The sequence below is a fragment of the Leopardus geoffroyi genome, chromosome C2 (assembly GCF_018350155.1).
Source record: "Leopardus geoffroyi isolate Oge1 chromosome C2, O.geoffroyi_Oge1_pat1.0, whole genome shotgun sequence".
Classification (NCBI taxonomy): Eukaryota; Metazoa; Chordata; class Mammalia; order Carnivora; family Felidae; genus Leopardus; species Leopardus geoffroyi.
Genome location: NC_059333.1, coordinates 83,620,502 through 83,636,984, shown reverse-complemented (window position 1 = coordinate 83,636,984; position 16,483 = coordinate 83,620,502). Strand labels below are relative to the sequence as shown.

General features: G+C 40.0%; 1 protein-coding gene across 4 annotated transcripts in view; it reads left to right on the top strand.

The window, feature by feature from the left end:
• YEATS2 (YEATS domain containing 2) overlaps positions 1 to 16,483 on the top strand; it is a 116,092-nt gene that overhangs the window by 83,973 nt on the left and 15,636 nt on the right. For 3 of the 4 annotated variants that reach the window (XM_045502807.1, XM_045502808.1, XM_045502809.1), the window contains exons 20-23: positions 2,675 to 2,851; positions 6,257 to 6,440; positions 14,032 to 14,160; positions 14,651 to 14,749. In XM_045502807.1, the coding sequence (XP_045358763.1) occupies positions 2,675 to 2,851; positions 6,257 to 6,440; positions 14,032 to 14,160; positions 14,651 to 14,749 (589 nt within the window). The remainder of the gene's footprint in view (positions 1 to 2,674; positions 2,852 to 6,256; positions 6,441 to 14,031; positions 14,161 to 14,650; positions 14,750 to 16,483) is intronic. The other variant, XM_045502810.1, reaches the window with a different exon arrangement.

The following is a 16,483-nucleotide window of genomic DNA, read 5'->3' as shown; positions in this document are numbered from 1 at the left end:
AGCTAGAGAAAAAATGTTACTAAGAAGATCATAAGAGGGCACCTGGTGGCTCTGTTGGTGGAGCGTGTGTTCTTGATCTTGTGGTCATGCGTTCAAGCCCCATGTTGAGGGGTAGAGATTACTTAAAAAACATTAAAAAAATTTTTTTTTTTTTTAAGTGTTAAGCCAGCCCTGCATTCCTGGAATAAGCCCCACTTGTTTGTGACATGTTATCCTCTTTTAATGTATTGCTGGGTTTCATTTGATAAAATTTTGTTTAGAGTTTTTGTAAGGGTTATTGGTCAGTGGTTTTCTTTGTAATTCCTGTCTGGTTGTGATATCACATAAGTGAATGAGTTAGAAACTTTTCCCTCTTAAAAACAAAAAACAAAAACTTTTCTCTCGTTCACTTTTTGTGTAAAAAATTTTATGTAGAATTGGTATTATTTTTTCTTTAACTAGAATACACCAGTGAAGCCATAATGACCTGAAGTTTTCCTAATTGGAAAGGTTTTTAACTACAGTTTCAATTTATTTGTAGATACAGAACTATTCAGGTTATTTGTTTTACCTTCAGGAAGGTTTGGTAGGTTATATCTGTAAAAAAGGAATTTTTTCTCCATCATATATTTTTCATATTAGTACTGTTTCATTTCTTTGAGTACTAATTTCCCTTTGGTCAGATGCACTTAGTATTTTAAACAGATATGAGGCCCTAAAATTCTTCAGGCAGTTCTTTAAAATCTTAGCTTATTTCTTCCTACCTGCTTATGTTGCAACTACTGGAGTGACTTTCTTCCTGTTCTACCACTGCAGAACAATTACTGTTACTTTTTTTCTTTTTTTAAGTATATTTATTTGGGGGGGGGGTGGTGGTGAGAATGAGTGGGGGAGGGGCAGAAAGAGAATCCCAAGCAGATTCCATGCTATCAGCACAGAGCCTGACATGGGGCTCAATCTCACAAACTGTGAATTGATAACCTGAGCCAAAGTCAAGAGTCGAGTTTAACTGACTGAGCCACCCAGGCACACCTGTTGCTTTTTAATAAGGTATTATTTACATAAAATAATGCATAGACCATATGTGTACTGCTCAGTGAGTGTTGACCAGTGTACAAACTCATGCAAGCACTATCCCAGTCAAGTTACAAAACATTTGTCACTCTAAAACATACCCTCTTTTTTTTTTTTTTTAATGAACTATACTATTATGAACATTCTTTTTTTTTTTTTTTTTTTTTTTTTCCCGATGCAAAAGCAAAAGAGCCTTTATTTGAGCTAGCTCGAGCTCAGTCCCCTACCTGCACCGACGCAGCGGTGAGATACCAGGGAGAGAGCTATTATGAACATTCTTGTATAGATGTTTTGTACTGTAAAATAGCTAGGTCCTAGGGTAAGTATATGTTAATAAGAAAGTTATAAGGTGGCGCCTGGGTGGCTCAGTTGGTTAATTGTCCGACTTCGGCTCAGGTCATGATCTCGCAGTCTGTGAGTTCGAGCCCTGAGTCAGGCTCTGTGCTGGCAGCTCGGAACCTAGAGCCTGCTTCGGATTCTGTGTCTCCGTCTCTATCTGCCCCTCCCCTACTCACACTCTGACTCTCTCAAAAATAAATAAAACATTAAAATTTTTTTAAAATATAAGAAAGTTTATAAGAAACAAATGGTTTGCAGAGTGGTTGTACCATTTGACTCTCCCATAAGTAATGTGAGAGTTACAGTTGCTGTTCATTCTCACCAATATGGGAGACTGTCATCCTTTTTAATTTTAGCCATTTTTGTATGAAGTGATATCTCATTGTGGTTTTAATTTGCATCAGGCTCCAATGGCTACTACTTCTGCATTCTAATCATGGCGCTTCCAGTTACTAACTGTATGACCCTGGTAAAATTACTGAGCTTAACTTCTTCATCTGTAAAATGGGACTAAAATCTACCCTATAAAGTTTATGAAAAGATTCATTGACATAAGATACATGAAAGTGTTTTTGCCATTACTGACACACAGTTCTAGGGACTGATAAATGGTATCTGTTTGTGGGGTGTATTAATTTTGGGCAGTAAGCAGTCATTTAGGCCACGGGTCAGTGAACTGTGCCCAAGGCTTCCTATTTTTATGAATAATATTTTACTGGAACACAGCCACACCCGTGTAACAGTAGAGTTGAGGAGTTGAAACAAGGACCATATGGCCTTCAGTGCTGTAAATGCTTAATGCCATTTACAGGAAACGTTTGCTGAGCCTTAATTTAACCCACTAAAACTATAATTTGTTAATGGTACTACATTTGTTGAGCAATAATAAAATGCTAAGGTACTAGCCTAGAGCACTTACCCATTTAAATCTGGCCCATATTGTTTAGATTTTCATGTTTAAAGATTACACATATATTTAAGAGCATTTTAGACTCCATTATTTTGATAACAAATGACCTAGTATCTTTGAAGTCACTGTTGCCAAATAGTGACTTGTAAGTGCATTCATTCACTTGTTCTACATTAGAGGTAAAGGAACATTTGTATGTAAAACGTTATAAACTTGAGTGTTTATTGGAAAGGTGTGCAAACACCTCCTATGTTTTTGATTAGCAAGACTTTCTTGGATGTGCTTTAATTCTTGGGACCTGTGTATGTAAGGAATAAATTGTGCCTATAAACTAAGGCAACATTATTACTTCAACCGATTTTGTTTCTGCAGGCAGCCCCTGGGGGACAGGCATCACTAATGAAAATATCTGATAGCACACTGAAGTCTGTACCAGCCACTTCACAACTCTCCAAGCCTGGAACCACAATGCTGAGAGTGGCAGGAGGGGTTATCACAACCGCCACTTCCCCAGCTGTGACCCTCTCGGCAAATGGTCCTGCACAGCCGGTGAGAATTAGCACAACAGTAGAAAACCATAATGAGGGGCGCCTGGGTGGCGCAGTCGGTTAAGCGTCCGACTTCAGCCAGGTCACGATCTCGCGGTCCGTGAGTTCGAGCCCCGCGTCGGGCTCTGGGCTGATGGCTCAGAGCCTGGAGCCTGTTTCTGATTCTGTGTCTCCCTCTCTCTCTGCCCCTCCCCCGTTCATGCTCTGTCTCTCTCTGTCCCAAAAATAAATAAACGTTGAAAAAAAAAAAAAATTAAAAAAAAAAAAGAAAACCATAATGAAACATAAAAGTATTAAGGTATTTAGCAGGTATGCCAGTGGGCCATATTCTATTTAAAAAAAAAAAAAAAAATTGGGAGTGGGGTGCGCCTGGGTGGCTCAGTTGGTTAAGCATCTGACTTCGGCTCAGGTCTGGATCTCATGGTTTGTGGGTTCCAGCCCCATGTCGGGCTCTGTGCTGACAGCTCAGAGCCTGCAGCCTGCTTCAGATTCTGTGTCTCCTCCTCTCTCTGCTCCTCTTCTGTCTCTCAATAATAAATAAATGTTAAAAAAAAAAAAATTTTTTTTTTAAATTGGAGGGGCACCTGGGTGGCTCAGTCGGTTAAGTGTCCAACTCTTGATTGTAGCTCAGGACATGATCTTGGGGTTCATGAGATCAAGCCCCATGTTGGGCTCTGTGCTGACAGTGCCTGCTTGGGATTCTCTCTCCCTCTCTCTCTCCTCCTGCCCTCCTCATCTCTCTCTCAAACTTTAAAAAAAACTAAAAATTAAAAAAATTAAAAATCAATAAAAAAATTGAAATATAATTCATATGCTATAAAATTTACCATTTTAAAGCATACAGTTCTGTGGTTTTTATTATATTCTCAAGGTTTTGCAACCATCACCACTTTCTATTTTAGAACATTTTTTTAACATTCCTAAAAGAAACTCCATACCCAGTAGCAGTCCCTCCTACCCCCAATACTAGGCAACTTCTCTTTGTGTCTGGCTTCTTTCTCTTAACAGTATTTTCAAGGTTCATCCAGGTTGTAGCATGTATGAGTATTTTTTTTATACCTGAATAGTCGATACCCAGTTTTATGGCCATACCACATTTTGTTTATGCATTTATTTATTTTTTAATTGTTTATTTATTTTTGAGAGACAGAGTGTGAGCAGGGGAGGGGCTGTGAGAGAGGGAAACACAGAATCTGAAGCAGGCTCCAGGCTCCGAGCTGTCAGCACAGAGCCTGACGTGGGGCTCAAACTCACAAACTGTGAGATCATGACCTGAACTAAAGTCGGATGCTTAACTGACTGAGCCACCCAGGCGCCCTTTGTTTATGTATTTATTGGTTGAAGGACATTTGGGTGGTTTCTACCTTTTGCTTATAATCAGTAATGCTACTATGAACATTTATGTTCAAGTTTTTGTGTAATGATAGGTTTTTGGTTTTTCTGGCTAATTGTAGGAAGGAAATGCTGGATCATATCTTAAACTATATTTAACACTATGAGAAGCTGCCAGTTTTCTCAGGCAGCTACACCATTTTAGACTCCTACCAGCAATGTATGAGGGCTCCCGTTTTTCTACATCCTTGTTGACACTTGTTCTTTTCCTTTTTTTGTTGTTATATCCATTCTAGTGGGTGTGAAATGGTAATCATTGTGGCTTTGAGTTGCATTTCTCTGATAGCTAATGATAGCATCTTTTAATGTACTTATTGTCCATTTGTGTATCTTCTTTGGAGAAATGTCTATTCAGATTCTTTGCCATTATTATTCTAGATACAAGTCTCTTACCAGATTTACAAAAATTTTCTACCACTCTGTGGTCCATCTTACCACTTCTTTGATGATACTCTGTGAACCACAAAACTTTTTAATTTTGATAAAGTCCAATGTATTTCTTTTATTGCTTATGCTTTTGGTATCATAGCTAAGAAACTATTGCCAAATCCAAAATCATAAAATTTAAGCCAACATTTTCATCTAAGAGTTTTATAATTTTAGCTCATGTATAGGTCTTTGATCCATTTGGAGTTAATCTTTATATGGTGTGAGGTAAGGGCCAAACTTCATTCTTTTGGATGTAGACAGTCAATTGGCCTACCAACATTTAAAGTCTGTTTCCCTTTTGAATTGTCTTGGCACCCCAGGGACTTTTTTTGAAGCTGATTTTGCTTGCTTTTTAGGCTTCATCTCCAACTACTACCTCTCATGCCTGTTATCACTCTACTTTGCATGTAGTCCCATGAACATAACCATGTTCTTTCATGCCTCTCTTTCTACCTACTATCTTCTGCTAAGAAACATTCATTTCTCCCTTTTCCTGTCTTGAATCTTGAAGATCCCCCTAAAGTGCCATTTTTGTACATGAAGCTTTTCCCAATACTCTCCTCTCCCCATCCGTAGGCAGAAATAGTAATTTTCCTCTCTGTTTTTTTTAAAGCATACTTATTTTTTCTGAGAGAGAGAGAGCATGGGCAAGGGAGGAGCAGAGAGAGAGGGAGAGAGAATCCCAAGCAGGTTCCATACTATCAGCGCAGAGCCCTGATGCAGGACTCGCTCTCATGAACTATGAGATTATGCATGACCTGAGCCGAAATCAAGAGTTGGACTCTTAACCAGCTGAGCCACCCAGCATCTCTTTTCCTCTCAGTTTTTTTTTTTTTTTCAACGTTTATTTATTTTTTTGGGGACAGAGAAAGAGCATGAACGGGGGAGGGGCAGAGAGAGAGGGAGACACAGAATCGGAAACAGGCTCCAGGCTCTGAGTCACCAGCCCAGAGCCTGACGCGGGGCTCGAACTCACGGACCGCGAGATCGTGACCTGGCTGAAGTCGGACGCTTAACCGACTACGCCACCCAGGCGCCCCTCCTCTCAGTTTTAATGGTGCTTTGTACCTATGCCTACTACACCATTTGTCAGTCAACCTGTTTTCCTTGAGGGCTTTTCTCTCTGGGCTTTAGGATTTAACACTGTGCCTGCCATGAAGTAGATGTTGGTTGAATGAATGTGACAAACATTATAGTGAGTTTTTAATAAAGCTCATTTTATTCCACTTTTATATTCTGAGATTATGTCCTCCTTTATTTGGTATTGAAATATCCTTTTATAAAGTGATGTAGTAGGTGGTGAGGTTTTTTTGTTTTGTTTTGTTTTTTGTTTTTTAATGTGATAACACAATGATGCCTCCTTGTTTTATAATTTTTTAACTTTTCCTGGTCTGTGAAATCTTTAAAAGTTTAGGAAACACTAAACTAGAGAGGCGCTCTTTTTAAATGCATGGTATTTAATAGGTAGTAATACAATAGCTAATAGATAACATGTATTGAGTATGCTATCTGCCAGTTACTGTTCTGAGTAAGTTACATTGCTTTCTTCTTAATTTCTATTATTTTCCGCCCTGTGTGTGAGCAGTCAGAAGGAGCAGCTCCCAGTTCATCATCTGCTGTAGGCCCTGTAATGAAAACTTCTGGGCAGCAGCCAGTGTGTGTGAGCCAGGCCCCCGTGGGAACCTGCAAGCCTGCTGCTCCCTCTGTCATCAGCGCCACGTCCCTGGTGCCCACACCAAACACAATCTCTGGAAAAGCCACCGTATCAGGTCAGTTGTATCATAATATTTTTTCTCTCTCCCTTCTTTGCGCTAGAATATTTTGGTCTTAAGCAGTATTTTGTGTAAGTTAAAAAAAATTAACCCAGCAACATTTTCCACATAGCTGCTTTTCAGATAATTTATTTTTCTTTAAAATCTACACAAATGGGGCGCCTGAGTGGCTCATTCGGTTAAGCATTGGACTCTTGATCTCAGCTCAGGTCTTGATCTTAGGGTCGAGAGTTCAACCCCACATTGGGCTCCACACTGGGCATGAAGCCTACTTAAAAAAAAAAAAATAATAAAATAAAATCTACATGTGAATTTTTAAGTCTGAGCTGGTTTCATGGATTGAATAATAATTTTTAAGTGATATAATAAAACTTTAGCCATCTGGAACTCTGGAGCATTTTAGCTGCTTTCATAATGTAATTTTGTGGAGAACTGAGAGTTTACTCTCCTTTTAAAGTAACATTATCTTTTTTTTGTTTCATCATCAGTTTTGAATGGAACATGTTACAAAACATTATCCATACTCTTTGCTTTCATAAGCAAAGTATATAAATTACCCTTGATGACTCCAAGTCATGATTTTTAACATTAGTTATTATACTAGGTAGTGTTAGAGTGATGTGTATGAGGCCTGGTAAGGTGTATATTTTTTGTGCCAGCACTAAATGGTCCCAGAAGAGTGTGTCTTTTACTTCTTTGGTTAACTTGCAGCATAAATCCTGGAGCCAGGTTGCCTTAGTTAAAATAACTTGCTTCGGGGTGCCTGGGTGGCGCAGTCGGTTAAGCGTCCGACTTCAGCCAGGTCACGATCTCGCGGTCCGGGAGTTCGAGCCCCGCGTCGGGGCCTGGGCTGATGGCTCAGAGCCTGGAGCCTGTTTCCGATTCTGTGTCTCCCTCTCTCTCTGCCCCTCCCCCGTTCATGCTCTGTCTCTCTCTGTCCCAAAAATAAATAAACGTTGAAAAAAAAATTTTTTTTTAAAATAACTTGCTTCATTTTCCTTGGCTGAAAATCAGGTTGATAATAATACCTACCTCATACAGTTGAGAGAATGAAATGAGTTAATATGTAAATGGTTAGAATGCTGACATGTAGTAGCTGTTATATAAATAATGGCTGCTATTAGCATGTTTAATGTTGTGTAGTCCACATTCCTTTTAATTTTAAGATCTGAAAAGCTGTGAAAACCAAAGGTGTTTTTTTGTTTCTTTGTTTGCATAACAAATTTTAGTGTGAAATCTGACCTTCATTGACAGGCTATTTGTACAACTTAAAATGAAAATTTGTGTTTTGCCACAAAAATACTAAGGTGCTTGGATGACACTGTGTGGCCCCACATGCCAGGGGACTGATATAATATACAGCATTGCTTCTCAAACTTGAAAGATCAGTTTTTCTGCTTGTTTTTCTACAATCTAATACAGACAGATACTTCTGTAAAATACTGTAAGAACGTCAGCAGGGGTGCGTGGGTGACATTAGTCAGTTAAGCGTCCAACTCTTGGTTTCAGCTCAGGTCATGATCTTGCAGTTTCGTGGGTTTGAGACCCACATTGGGCTCTGAGCTGGCAGAACAGAGCTTGCTTGGGATTCTCTCTCTTTCCTCCTCTGTCTGCCCCTCCCTCCACTTGCGCTATCTCTCTCTCTCTCAAATAAACTTTTTGAAAAAATTATTTTTAAAAATGTCAGCAGCAATGTCACAATGTTACAAAAGTTTCCAAACACTGTTAGTTTTTGTATTGCCTTGTTGTAGATTGATAAAAGCTTATCAGGTTGCACTGACAGAAAAAACTGTCGCTGAGATGTGTGTTACACACACACACACACACACACACACACACATTAATACATGCATGCACACACATAACCTTAGTACCCTTGGATAAAAGATTGTGGATGTTGTTGTTCTTATAGCTGTTGTTACTACATTCCACACACAACTCCAAACCAAGCCCCTGTGTCCTTTTGTTTTTTTGGATAGTTCAAGACTAAAAGATTAAAGCTGATAGAGTTTCCCATGACTTCCACCTACCTGCCAGTTACCATTGACGAAGTTCTAGTACAGGGAGTGCTGTTCTTTGCTCATAGAATGTTCGCAGGCACCATGTTAAGCCCGGAGTAGAAATTACAGAAATAGAGGGTTGCTATTATGAGAAATCAATGCCCTCCCATTTTCTAATTAAGTATTTTACATGAAATAAATGAAATCTTCCTGCTTTAAGTTCTTATATCCTGGGATGCTGCTGATGAAATTTGCTGTATATAATGTTTTCATAAAGTAATCAAACTATTTTCTGCTGCTCGTTAATTTTTTGTGTGGGTGTTGACTCTCTTTATGTAACTGAGGTATAATTATTAATTTTTTAATTCAATTTTTTGTGTACATTATGGACTGTTCTGAACAAGGTCATTATTAGGACTAGAGCAGAGTGAGCAAGGGAGTCAGAGTGATGGGGGCCAAGTCACATAGGGTCTGTGTAGGTCATTTTAAGAACTTTGACTTTCAGGGGAGTCTGGGTGGCTCCGTCGGTTGAGTGTCTGCACTTGATTTCAGCTCAGGTCATGATCCCAGGGTCGTGGGATCGAGCCCTGTGTCGGGCTCCAGGCTAAGCATTGGAGCCTGTTTAAGGTTCTCAATCTCTCTGTCTCTCTATCCCTCTGCCCCTCTCCCTTACTAGTGTGCTCTCTCTCTCTCTCTAAAATTAAACATTAAAAAAAATTTTTTTTAAATAAAAAGATCTTAAGAACTTTGACTTTTACACCAAGGGAAGCCATTGGAGGGTTTTAAACTAAGGAGTAACATTATCTGCCTTACCTTTCAATAGAATCACTGGCTGCAGCATTTAGACTAAACTGTGGGACACAAGATAGAAGCAGAGAACAGACCAAAAAGTAGACACTAAGAAATAAATTCGGTGATGTGTCAGGGAGTCCTGGCAACGTCAGACTAAAAGGAGTTCCAGAAAGAAAACAGGAAATAGTGGGAAGAAAATGATCCAAGAAATGAAACAGTTTATCTCAGAATTGAAAAGAACAAACTCCCAAGTTCAAAAGACAGTGTCCAACACAATGAATGAAAGGTGCTTCACACAGAGGCACAGTTTGTTCACAAAATCAGAACACCAGGGATAAGGTGAAAATCTTACAAGTTGTCAGAAGAAGAAGTAGAAAAACTCAGAAATTACATTATCATTGGGCTTCTCAGCAGTACTGGAAGTTGTGATACTGCTTTTCAGAATTATAGGGGAAAATTATTTTCAGTTGAGAATTCTGTAGTCAGGCAGATTGTTATGGAGAGTGAGGGCAGAAATATTTTCTGACAGGCACAGTTCTAAATGTATTTCCTATGTGCCCTGTCTCAAGACATTACTAAAATACATGTTTTTTTATCAGAGCGAAGAGGTGTAGACTTAGAAGAAGAAACAGGGTCCGATATAGAAGGAAGGTAAAGGGAAGTCCCAGGGTAATGGTGAAGAATGTTTGCAGTATGACAGCTGTGCAGCAGGCCTAGGAAACAGAGTGGAGCAGATCAGAGCTCTTCAGAACAGATACCTCTTATAAAAATGGAACCATAAGAGAGATTTGACTGCAGGGAGAATTATGTAAAGGAGCAGCTTATGGCATTTTTGAGGGAAGTGGGAAGACTTAGTAAGATTTTGAAGGAGAGCTAAGCAACTGAAAAAGGAGGAAATGTTAACACCAGAGAAAAAAATGGAATCGTTGTATGGTATTCTTTGAATCAGTAGAGAACAGTTCTTGGTGGACAGGGAAAGAGAAGGTTATAAGTGCCTTAAAATGCCCAGATCTACACTAATAATAAGTCAATGTGTAACATCAAAATGTTACATCAAAATTAGTCAAGGCCTATAGGGGCCTTTTAAAAATACTGAGATATAGGGGTGCCTGGGTGGCGCAGTCGGTTAAGCGTCCGACTTCAGCCAGGTCACGATCTCGCGGTCCGGGAGTTCGAGCCCCGCGTCGGGCTCTGGGCTGATGGCTCAGAGCCTGGAGCCTGTTTCCGATTCTGTGTCTCCCTCTCTCTCTGCCCCTCCCCCGTTCATGCTCTGTCTCTCTCTGTCCCAAAAATAAATAAACGTTGAAAAAAAAATTTAAAAAAATAAAAATAAAAATACTGAGATATAGGGGCACCTGGGTGGCTCAGTCGATTGAGCGTCCCACTTTGGCTCAGGTCATGATCTCACAGCTTGTGAGTTCGAGTCCCGTGTCAGGCTCTGTGCTGGCAGCTCGGAGCCTGGAGCCTGCTTCAGATTCTATGCCTCCCTCTCTCTCTGCCCCAACCCACTCACATTCTGTCTCTCTCAAAAATAAGAAACATTAAAAATAAATAAATAAATAAATAAATAAATAAATAAATAAAATGCTGACATATATATTAAAAAACAGGGCCAAAATGGTTGAAAGTGGATACTGCTGGGGAACTACATGAGGATAGGAAGGTGGAGGAAAGGATGACTATATTTAATTAAAAGCCTTTTCAGCACTTTTTTACTTTTCAACTGATAAGCATGTAATATTTTGATAAAAATAAGAATTTGAAAAATATGAAGAATCGAGTCATTGTCCTTTTTTTAAATAGTTTAATTTTTTTTAAATAGTTTATTTTTTAATTTACATCCAAGTTAGCATATAGTGCAACAATGATTTCAGGAGTAGATTCCTTAATGCCTTTACCCATTTAGCCCATCCCCCCTTCCTCAACCCCTCTAGCAACCCTCTGTTCTCTATATTTAAGAGTCTCTTATGTTTTTCCCCCTCCTTGTTTTTATATTATTTTTGCTTTCCTTCCCTTATGTTCATCTGTTCTGTATCTTAAAGTCCTCATATGAATGAAGTCATATGATATTTGTCTTTCTCTGACTAATTTTGCTTAGCATAATATCCTCTAGTTCCATCCACATAGTTGCAAATAGTAAGATTTCATTTTTGACTGCCGAGTAATACTCCATATACCACATCTTTATCCATTCATCCATCGATGGTCTTGGGGGCTCTTTGCATACTTTGGGTATTGTTGATAGTGCTGCTGTAAACATTGGGGTGCATGTGCCCCTTTGAAACAGCATACCTATATCCCTTTGGTAAATACCGAGTAGGGTAATTGCTCGGTCCTAAGGTAGTTCTATTTCTGATTTTTTGAGGAACCCCCATACTGTTTTCCAGAGTGTCCGTACCAGTTTGCATTCCCACCAGCAGTGCAAAAGAGATCCTTTTTCTCCACATCCTCGCCAACATCTGTTGTTGCCTGAGTTGTTAATGTTAGCCATTCTGACAGGTGTGAGGTGGTAGCTCATTGTGGTTTTGATTTGTATTTCCCTGATGATGAGTGATGTTGAACATTTTTTCATGTGTTGGTTGGCCATCTGAATGTCTTCTTGGAGAAGTGTCTATTCATGTCTTTAGCCCATTTCTTCACTGGATTATTTGGTTTTTGGGTGTTGAGTTTGATAAGTTTTTTATAGATTTTGATACTAATCCTTTATCTGATATGTCGTTTGCAAATAATTTCTCCTATTCCGTCAGTTGCCTTTTAGTTTTGCTGACTGTTTCCTTCACTGTGCAGAAGAAGCTTTTTATTTTGATGAGGTCCCAGTAGTTCATTTTTGTTCTTATTTCCCTTGCTTCCAGAGACGTGTTGAGTACGAAGTTGTTGCAGCCGAGGTCAAAGAGGTTTTTGCCTGCTTTCTCCTCGAGGATTTTGATGGCTTCCTGTCTTACATTTAGTCTTTCATCCATTTTTAGTTTATTTTTGTGTACGGTGTAAGAAAGTGGTCCAGGTTTGTTCTTCTGCATGTCGCTGTCCAGTTTTCCCAGCACCACTTGCTGAAGAGACTGTCTTTATTCCATTGGATAGTCTTTTCCTGCTTTGTCAAAGATTAGTTGGCCATACGTTTGTGGGTCCATTTCTGGGTTGTCTATTCTGTTCCACTGATCTGTCTGTTTTTGTACATCATTGTTGTTCCTTTTGAGGGTACATCTTGGTATGAACTTACTATCTAGGGGCACCTGGGTGGCTCAGTCAGTTAAATGTCCAATTTGGGCTCAGGGCATGATCTCACAGTTGGTGGGATTGAGCCCTGCGTCAGGCTTTATGCTGACAGCATGGAGCCTGCTTGAGATTCCCTGTCTCCCTCTCTCTCTGTTCCTCCCCTTCTTGTGTGTGTGCTCTCCCTCCCTCTCTCTCTTAAAAATAAATAAACATTTAAAAAAAACAAAAACAACTTACTATCTGATTTGACATTCATCTGTTCCAAAGAAAGATTTTTATAAGGCTTTGTTTCAGAAAGGTTTTAAGATTATTATTTTCCTTTTACACATACATACCCTCTGCTTTCCAATGTCTTAAAGTATCTTTAGCCTCTAAGCTGTTTTTTTTTCCTATTGCTGTTTTTAAGTGTGTGACAGCATGTGTTTGTGTTGTGTCTTTTGTGCTGTCTCACAGTAACTGCCTATTGTTTTTACCGGCCTCTGAATGCCTCCAATAGTTGAATAGTGGAAATGGGAATATGGAAGTTTAGCCTAAAAGGAAAGTGGAAGAGGGTGACCCTTTCTAAAATGACAGGTGGAGGGGCACCTGGCTGGCTCAGTTGGTAGAGCATGCGACTCTTGATCTTGGAGTTGTGAGTTTGAGCCCCACATTGGGGGTAGAGTTTACTTAAAAATAATAATAATAGGTGGAGAATGTTTGATGTTTGAAAGATGAGAGCTGCACACAAGTAGGAAATTAGAAGGTATGGTGAGTACACAGATAGGAGTATTTGATCTATAAGGATGGTGTGAAGGGATGCAGATAAACTGGGATGAGCTTAAAATGGACTCTGAATACTTTGAAACTAATTTTGGAAACATTCTCTGGGCAGCCAGGAGCCAGAGAAGGTTTTAAAGTAAGAAAGTGACAGTTATCCAAATCAGAATACAGAATTTTATATTCAGTTTGTACCTGTCACAGCTATATACAAAACACAGAAATTGTCACAGAAAACAAACATGGAAAGAACTGTCTTAAAATGTTAATACTGTTCTCTCTGTGGTTGGGCTTTGGGGGATTTTTTCCTCTTTTTTTATTGATTGATTGATTGATTGATTGATTTTGAGAGAGAGAGAGAGAGAAAGAGAAAGAGAAAGAGAAAGAGAAAGAAAGAGAGAATCCCCAGCAGGCTATATACTGCCAGAGCCCAGTGCGGGGCTTGAACTCACAAACTGTGAGATCATGAGGTGAGCCGAAATCAAGAGTTGGATGGCCAACCAACTGAGCCATGCAGGCGCCCCTACTTTTTCTCTTTTTTTAATTTTAATTTTTTTAATACTTTTTCACATTTTCTCTTGTTGATTAGTGTTGCTTTTCCAAAAATTTCTGTTACTTCATGATTGCGGAGCAAAAATAAATCATCACTGTCACGTCATTGTTTTCATTGTGAAATCTGTCACATCCATTGCTTCCAGCTCTCCGTTTACTGAAGGGGTAGATGTCCTAAGAACTTCCTCCTGTGAGGAAAGGTGAATGCTGAAGAAGGCAGGACTTTCAGAAAGCATCTGATCTTCAGCTTGGCCTTATCTTCCAACTTATTTTAGGATTGCTAAAGATTCACTCCAGCCAATCCAATCCCCAGCAGGCTGTCCTGACGATCCCCAGCCAGCTCAAGCCACTTAGTGTAAATACGTCTGGAGGTGTACAGACTATACTGATGCCTGTGAATAAAGGTGAGTCCTTCACCCACGGGTTGCGGCTGCCACCAGGACTGTTGGCAGGGGCGTCTGGGGGGTGGCTCCCAGGCTCCCCTCCCCATATGGTCTTCCCTTTAGCCATCAGAGTTGTCCTTGGCATTTTGAACTCTGGGACACCGTAAACTCCAGATGACCCATCGGCTTCTAAATAACTCCCCATTTCTAAAGTTGAGTAGCAGGGGAACATTTTAAGTGTTCAGGAGAGTTCCAAGCTAATTGGATTTTTATTTTCTTAGTGACAAGCCCCCATTTCCACAGTGGAAAATAATAAAAGCTCAGTTACCCTGGTGCTAATAGTAAACAGCCTACCCTACCTTGTCACATCACTGTATTAATAAGGACCTTTTTAATGTACTGAAATTGTTCTTGTGCCTTTAGTCTAAAATGGGGCCATTACCTGGGAGTTAGATCATCATTAGAATGATTTCTGTATTTCTTACATCCTCTCCCTTTTTTTCCCTGTTAGTGGTTCAGTCATTTTCTGCCAACAAATCACCTGCCATTCTGCCTGTAGCTGCCCCAAACCCAGTTGTCCCCAGCTCTGCTCCAGCAGCTGTTACAAAAGGTAGGTGTTTCTCACAGTATTTTTGCCCAGAAGTTTCGTGCAAGGCGTTACTATAATCTGGGTCCCTTCAAGTTTCAGCATCTGTGAATCAGTCCCTTCAGAAATACTTAGTGTTTTTAGAGTAGACCTGACATTGAGGGAAATGCAGAGATGTTTAAAGCAGCATTTCTGTCCTCCAAGAACTTACAATCAGGTTGAACTGAGTTGTAGACAGCAGGCAGTGATCGATAACTCCAGGATAAGTGAGCTGGAAAATGTGAATGTGAAGTGTTTTGGTCTAGGATGTCTGGTCAGGGTTGGTGGGGTGTGGAGTGGGTGTGGAGGTGTAGGACTTTGTGCGGGGCAAGGATTATAACCTAGACTTAAGAAGGGTGAAGCATGTTAAGCTGTGGAGGGGGAAGGGGCATGCCAGATTGAGGGAGCAGTAGGGTTTGTTTGGGGGAAGTAAACCAATTAGGGGATTCACCTAGGGTGTATCGTTGTAAAGGAGCTTTAGGTGGGGCCAAACTTTGGCAGGCTGGCAAGGGGGACATTTCTGACTACTGAGTAGATTGAGATAGTACAATGGGTTAGAGCAACACATTTTGATATCTGTAACATCTGTAATAATGATAGCTACCATGTGTTAAGAGCCTGAAGGATACCAGGAACCTTGCTGGCTACTTTATATATATCACTAATTATCACAGTCCTTCAGGATAGCTATTATGCCCGTATTACAGATGAGGAAAGTGAAGTTTGGAGATAGTAAGTATCTACTTCCCAAATCTTGAAACTTAAAAAGCGGCGTAGTCAGAATTTGAAGTAGGTCTGCTTTTCAGGCATGCTGGATCTTTCACAGTAGTCTTGAAGAAAGGTGAATTTGTTACTTACAGCATGACCAACTAAAACATGGATTTGCAGATTACAGTCCCTGCCTGTTTTTAAAAAAAGTTTTTTTTAACATTATTTATTTTTGAGAGAGTATGAGCGGGGGAGGGGCAGAGAGAAGGAGACACAGAATCCGAAGCAGGATCCAGGCTCTGAGCTGTCAGCACAGAGCCTGATGTGGGGCTCGAACCCACAAACTGTGAGATCATGACCTGAGCCGATGTCGGATGCTCAGCCGACTGAGCCACCTAGACACCTCTCCCCTGCCTGTTTTTTAAATAAAAGTAATTGGCACCAACCATTCCCATTTATTTACATACTATCGGTGGATGCTCTGCCACCTCAGAGTTAATCAGTTGCACCCGGGGTCATATGACCCGCAGAGCCTAAAATATTTACTGGTTAGTCCTTTATAGGAAAAGTTTGCCAACCTCTGATCAAAAGATTGCTAATAAAAGAATTGGATTAGTCTGGACCAGTAGTTCTCCTCAATAGTAGTTATATTTCATAGGCCTTCCTCATGCAGATTCTGATTCAGTTAAATTTTTTTTAGGTTTATTTATTTTGAGAGAGAGAGAGACAGTGCAAGTGGGGGAAGGGCAGAGAGAGAGGGAGAGAGAGAATCCCAAGCAGGCTCCATGCTGTCTGCCCAGAGCGCGACATGGGGCTCACAGTCAGGAAACTGTGAGATCACGACCTGAGCTGAAACCAAGAGTCAGATGCTCAAGCGAATGAGCCACCCAGGCACCCCTGACTCAGTTAATTTTGGACTGGGGTCAGGGCATCTGTTTTTATTTTAATTATAAAATTTTGTATATTGAAATGCAAAGATAATTAGCATACCATTTGATGAGTTTTATTATA